This window comes from Bison bison, unplaced genomic scaffold (assembly GCF_000754665.1).
Source record: "Bison bison bison isolate TAMUID 2011002044 unplaced genomic scaffold, Bison_UMD1.0 scf7180017864160, whole genome shotgun sequence".
Classification (NCBI taxonomy): Eukaryota; Metazoa; Chordata; class Mammalia; order Artiodactyla; family Bovidae; genus Bison; species Bison bison.
Genome location: NW_011494732.1, coordinates 6,713,240 through 6,719,974, shown reverse-complemented (window position 1 = coordinate 6,719,974; position 6,735 = coordinate 6,713,240). Strand labels below are relative to the sequence as shown.

At 53.5% G+C, this 6,735-nt stretch overlaps 1 protein-coding gene across 1 annotated transcript in view; it reads right to left on the bottom strand.

Moving 5' to 3' along the window:
- Positions 1-819: 819 nt before the first annotated feature.
- Positions 820-6,735, bottom strand: part of RHOF (ras homolog family member F (in filopodia)) — a gene marked incomplete at its 5' end in the record, with an annotated part of 13,761 nt that continues 7,845 nt past the window's right edge. Inside the window, 3 exons of the mRNA XM_010841336.1 lie at positions 820-2,387; positions 3,649-3,783; positions 3,871-3,980. Coding sequence (XP_010839638.1) covers positions 2,223-2,387; positions 3,649-3,783; positions 3,871-3,980 — 410 coding nt within the window. The remainder of the gene's footprint in view (positions 2,388-3,648; positions 3,784-3,870; positions 3,981-6,735) is intronic.

Below are 6,735 nucleotides of genomic sequence, written 5' to 3'. Positions count from 1 at the left end.
CCCCCCTCAAAGGTTGGGTCCACTCTTGTGGGAGGGGTTCTTCCTGACCACCACTCCTCAGCCCACCTTCCCAGATTCATGCAGTAACTCAGGGAGTGGGGACAAGACTCAGCCCTGGTTGGGACTTCAGCCAGCATGGAGGTCACCCGTGCTCCGGACTTCTCCCCTTCACCTCAGAGGTTCTGGAATGTGGAGGGAGGAGGGGCGAGTTTGAGCAGGCTCGCTTTGTGGAGGTCACCCTCTGGAGGTCATGGCAGGTCTGCTGGTCACCTCACATTAGGTTCTCTATCTATGAAGAAGCCAAAAGGTTTGGTTGCATTTTCTGCATCTTCTCGTATGGGCTTCAGCCGCCCTTAACAACTTACCTAGAAATCTCTGTTGGCCAGAATTCACAGATGGTGTCTGTAGTCATGCTCTGGCCCTCGAAGGAGTTTAAGTTTTCAAAATATGGTATTTCCCCTCCCTCCAGTAAGATCCCACATGAAAAATCCAGATTTCTACTTTCCCTAGAGAGATGGAAAGACCTAGAAACATTCCCATAGAGCAGCATTTGGCTGGGCTGAGCTGCCTTGTCTAGGGTGGGGGCTTGCTTTCTAGTTTGCCCCACCACTTCCTTTCATCCCTACCCTACTTCACTCATTTGGGTCTCCCATCTGGCCCTTTAGGAACTTGGGTTTGCCCCAGACTAGGAGTTGGCAAACTTTTTCTGTAAAGAGCCAGATGGCAAATATTTTAGGCTTTGAGGGCCAGATGGTCTGTGTCACACGAGTCTGCCGTTGGAGGGCAAAGGCAGCCAATGTATAAATGAATGGGAGTGGCTGTGTTTCAATAAAAGTTTATTTACAAAAATAGGCAGTGGCCAGATTTGGCCCATAGACTGTAGTTTGTGGACCTCCTCTGTCCTAGACCATCCTTTCTTTGTCCACGAAGCTCTGGACTGAATGCTCTGTTGACTCTCCCTAGGCATGTCAGGGCCTTGGGGAACCTAGGTGGGGTAGGGTAGGTTTTATGTCTCTTTCTCAGGCCCAGTGGAGGCCAGAGCACTAGGCAAGGGAGGGGGCAGAGGCAGAAGATACCAGGGAGGGCTGGAACCACCTAACGCCATGATCTCATATTAGGTAAAGCTGATTCCCCGGCTTATTCAGGAACCACCAGCTCACAATCTCTGGGGCATTAGAATCACCTGGGACTCTGACCCCAGACCTTTCAGGAGGTTCCGGGAAGCTGTGCTGGGGGTTAATCAGGAAGTCTCCCAGGAGGCCAGGATGGCCTTGGTGTGTAGTCTCCACACCTCGGCAGCAGGGGGCGCTGTTTGGGACAGAGGGGAGCCTGGTGACAAGCCAGTGCCATCCTTCTGCAGGTAAAAGAAATCTGTAGAGAAACCTGACTTGCCCAAGATCACTCAAGAGCCTCTGTTACTTTTCATCTCTGGTTTCTGGCAAGTCGTGGCCAGGGTAGGGTCACAGACGCTGAGCAGGGATCAAATAGATGGTCCAGGGAATACTTCTTGCTTTTAGAGAGAGATCCTTCTCTGTCCCCTGTGCGTCCAGCTCTGGAAAGATGGTGGCCAAGCTGAAGGCTGAGACTGAAGTCCTCTGTATGAGGTGGAGGAAGGAGGCCCTAATGTCCAGGGCTGAGGCCTGTGTTCTTCTGATAGGCCCCAGGCCCACCACGGTGCCTGAGTTCCTGGGCGGAGGAAGCGAAAAGCTGGAAGATGTGACCATGCCTATTTCGGGGGCCCAGGGAGGTGGGTGACTTGGGAGAGCAGGCTTGGGAGCCCTGTGGAAGGCTGCCAAGTCCACATGTATCCATGTACCAGACGTTGTTTCTCGTTTCAGGCATGGGCCTGGAGGACCTGTTGGGTGTGCAGAGAGGAAACACACAGCTGGGAGCTGGATGTGACAAGGGCACTCCTGAGTGCCGGGGACAAGTGCTGGTTCCAGGATAACAGAGGGACCGAGTTCAGCATCCCCACCCTCACCACCACTATGGCCACACAGGCTGGAGGGGAGTGTGTGGTCAGAGCTCCAGCTGGGAAAGGAGAGAGTTCCAGAATGTTCCAAGAGCCTGGCCACAGGCTCCAGACACTAGGTCCTGGAGGTGCCTGACGCCAAGTGCCCTTCGAGAGCTGGGGCAGGGGTGGGGTCTGGGCAGCAGCATGGGCCTGGGGGCCTGGGCCCTGTCAGTTCTGTCGTGAGGGCCGCATGCCCTGCTGGGAGCTGTCAGAGCAGCAGGCAAAGCCGGTGTTGTTTCTGCCGCTGTGCTTTCTTCAGAGCACTGAGGGCAACCTTGGCAGCCTCCCGGAAGACGTCTTCCACATTCTCCCGAAACTTGGCAGAACATTCCAGGTAGAGGGCAGCTCGGATCTGCTCGCAGGCGCTCTGGCCCTGGTCGGGGGAGGGGTTGGGATTAGACCAGGGGCTTTGGGCACCTCCTGTGCGACCCCACTCATGAATTTGGGGGCTTCCTGGGGCCAGGGTCCTCCCCAGGGTGTGCAGATGGGCCATAAGGGCTTGTTTGGTGTGGCCCACAGGCTGTAGCTGCTGGGAACTCCATCCTGGCCTCCACCCCATACTCTCCCCAAACTCAGGCAGAGAGGGGCTGACTTCAGCCAGGAACTGTGGTGGTCTGTTGTGTCTGCCAGGCCTGTGAGAAGCATTGAAGGCCTCAAGACATAAGGGCTTCCTACATGCCTCTCTCCCTGCTCGTCTCAGAAGCACAATTTAGGCAACTGAGCTGGCTATAGAGTAGAAAGAAAAATACTTCTAACACAAATTTATTAATGCCTATTCCTTTTGATTAAACTTTATTAGTTTTCGTTTGTGTTCCTTTTATTCTGCCACGCCTCACCCAGAAGGCTGCAGGGTTTAGTCAGGTTCCTGAAAGGAGCCCTGCTTTCCAACACAGGCCTGCCCCTCCAGGCCTCTGGGGTGATGGGACAGGACGGTGGTCAAAGGCTCAGGCTCTGGGGCCAGAGTGACTAGGGTGGGATTTTGGCTCCAATTCAGGTTATCTGTGTGACCCTGGACTAGCTACTTAACCTCTCTGAGTCTCAATCTCTACTCTGTAAAAGGGAGGGGGGCAGTAACAGTGCCTGCCTCAAGGTAATAAGGATTAAATGAGGTAAGTAATGTGCTCAGATAAGTGTCTATTAATATCTAAAAATTATTCTTAGGGAATTTCCTGGTGGTCCAGTGGTTAGAACTCAGTGCTTTCACTGCTGTGGCCCCAGGTCTAATCCCTGGTTGGGGAACTAAGAGCCCACAAGCTGCTGGGATGGCATTTACACATAGTCACTTCAGTCATGTCCGACTCTGCGAACCCATGGACTGTAGCCTGCCAGGCTCCTCTGTCTATGGTATTCCCCAGGCAAGAATCCTGGAGTGGGTTGCCATTTCCTTCTCCAGGGGATCTTCCCTACCCAGGGATTGAACATCTGAATCTCTTATATCTCCTGCACTGGCAGGCAGGTTCTTTACCACTAACACCACTTGGGTATATGATTCTTAGAATTCTGTTGCCTTCAGCTTCTGAAAGGTCACTGAGGCACACCAGATGCTGAGGCCAAAGGCCTGGGAGGCTTTTGGCCATGGCTGTGCACGTGGACCCAGGCTCCTCGGGGTGGGGTCGGGGAGGGCCCCTGGTCACCTGTGTGTAGGTGATGGGCTCCAGCTGGGCTGCCCGGAGCTTGCGCAGCTGCTCCTTGTCCTTCCTCAGGTCTGTCTTGCAGCCAATGAGCACCATGGGGATCCCACGACAGAAATGTGTGACCTCAGGGAACCACTGTGGAAGGGGAGGGCAGGCATCAGGGGTAGGGCCCCACCTGGCCCCACTTCCAGAGGCAGGCGGGGCTGGGAGACGGGGCCTCACCTTGATGAGAACGTTGTCGTAGCTAGTGGGGTTCATGACGTCATAGCAGATGAGCACGAGGTGGGTGTTCTGGTAGGACAGGGGCCGCAGCCGATCGTAATCTTCCTGTCCTGAAACCAGACAGCAGGTGGGGGTCAGGGAGGTGCCCCTTACTTCTCCACCCAAGTCCCCTGCCTGGGCTCAGATAGGGTAGGGGTTGGGGTCTCCTGGGCAGTTGACTCTGTGTCTCTGGGCCTCGATTTCTTCAACTATAAAACAGAGGAGACAGCCCACAGTCCTGGACCGTAGGGAAGATTACACAAGATAAAAGCAGCGGGGCTTCCCTGGTGGCTCAATGGTAAAGAATCCACCTGCTAATGCAGGAGACACAGGTTTGATACCTGATCCGGGAAGATCCCACATGCATCAGAGCAACTGAGCCCATGCACTGCAACTATTGAGCCTGTGCTCTAGAGCTTGGGAGCTGCAACTACAAAGCCCACACGGCCTAGACCTGTGCTCCCCAACAACAGAAGCAACCGCAGTGAGAAGCCCACATGCTGGAACAAAGAGTTGCCCCGTGCAGCAACAAAAACACTCAAAAATAAAAGCCGTGCGGTGCTCTTGTGGTGCTCAGAGATGGGCCTGGCTGAAGGGTCAGTGCTGGGAAACAGCTAGCACTCATGTTGATAATGATCACCACCCCTCGCTTCCGTCTTCATCCCTGATGCTCAGGTTTAAGGCTCAGACTCTGAAGAAACCGAACCCTTCCTCTCCCGAGGTTTCAGACCAGTGGGGTTGGGTGGGCCCAGAACACTGCAGTTAACTGTGGAGGGTGCCCCTGCCACCTGCAAGCTGAGAGGGGCATGGTCTCTGGTTATACTCCTCTTGCCATTCTGGCCTATGCTAATAGGAGGGTGGGGGGACTGCTGGAGATGATGGGCATTTGCCTGCCTGGGCCCACCTGGCACTGGTTGTCAACCCTGCACCACATGACTCACCAGGGGAACTGATGGCTTCTGATACATCAGCCCCTCCCAGCACCAAGTGAATCAGGACCCAAGCTTGGGCTTGGGCAACAGTGGGCTTGGTTTTTTTCAAAAAAAGACCTCATTTAGTATTTTTTGTCAACAGTTTCAAGCTTACAGAAAAATTGCAAAAGAGTGCAAAGAATTCCCTTACTCCCTTATTCACTGGGGCCTCACGTTTTGTCCACTTGCTTTATCTGTATATAAACACTTTAAACCATGTGAGAAGACCTTTGGCTGGCTGCTGCTTCTCCCCACCCCCGCCCCAAACTCCTGGAGATTTACCGTGTGGTTTTTCTAAGAACAAGGACGTCTTCTCACTTACCTCAGTACAAGTATGAAACTAACCAACACTGAGACTGTATTCTAACCCAATCTACTAGCTGTGTTCAGATCTCACCAACAACGTCCTGCAGAATTTTTTTCTGTTTCAGAAGCAGGCCTGGGATTACACACTGCATGTGGTCCCCACGGCTCAGTAATCTTTTTTTTTTTTTTAATTGAAGGATAATGGCTTTACAGAACTGTGTTGGTTTCTGTCAAACATCAACATGAACCAGCCATAGGTATACATATGTCCCCTCCCTCTTGAACCTCCCTCCCTGGCTCAGGGATTTTTAAAAACTCCCAGAGTGAGAAGTGAGAGTCTTTCAAGCCCATGGGCGACCCCCAGCCACCTCTGCAGAAAGACTCAGGCAGTGACTTCCCTTCCAGGGAACGCAGAACACTGAGCCCAGGAATCCCCACCCTGGCCTTTAGCCTGTGGGTGCCAGGGTGACACCAGCTTGCCCTCTGACCCCTGCCTGCCCAAGGCCTCTCAGGACAAGTGGCCTCTCTGGAGAGCACGGACAGGCCATGTCCTGCTGGTGATGGCACAGCTGCCATCTTTCCCACTGGCTCCCCATCAACCCAGGGACCCCTGACAGTGTGCAGTGGCCGGGAACCCAGCTCTAACGATGGCTGGTCCGGGAGGACTGTCTAGGCTGTCATTCAGCCCACGTCCCCTCAACACCGGAGAAGGGATTAGGGATAGTCTGCACCTGGCAGACTTGGGCCCTCCTGCCCTCGTCGCCAAAAGCAGGAGAAATCCTTGTAAGATGGTGGAAAACAGGCCAATACGCTACTCTAGCCAATCTCCTCCCCTTTCCACACACATCCCCAAACTATCCCCTCTCCTGACCTCTGTGAACATCTTTCTAGACCTGCACTGTCTGGGAGGGTAGCCACTAGCCCCACCTGGCTACTTTAATTAACGTTAAAAATTCAGGTTCTCCAAATGTAGCATTGGCTACATTTCAAGTGATTAACTCATCCAAGACAGTCTCCTGCGTCGCCTCCTCCCGTGCCGCCGCCTCAACCCATTCTCCACCCAGCGGCTGAATGGAGTGGGTGGGGTGGGGTGTGTGTCTGTCTGTGTGTATGTGCATGCACTAAGTCGCTCAGTCGTTGTCCAACTCTTTTTGACCTCATGGACTGTAACCTGCCAGATTTCTCTGTCCATGGAATTTTCCAGGCAAGAATACTGGAGTGGGTTGCCATTTCCTATTCCAGGGGATCTTCTCAACCCAAGGATTGAAGCCAAGTCTCTCGCCACCTTCTGCACTGGCAGATGCATTCTTTACCACTGCACCACTTGGGAAGCCCCTGAATAGATGGTAACAAAACTAAAATCATACCCCTCCCCTCATCTCAAACACCTTCAGTGACTCCCTATTGCTCTTTGTGGAAAATCCAAGACTCTCCTGGTTATTGACATGACCTCCATGCCTACCAACCTTGGCTTCACCCTCCTCCCACCTGTGCCCCTAACCCTCACTCGCTGTGGTCCAGTCTTGCTGTTTCTTGAACTCATCAAGCT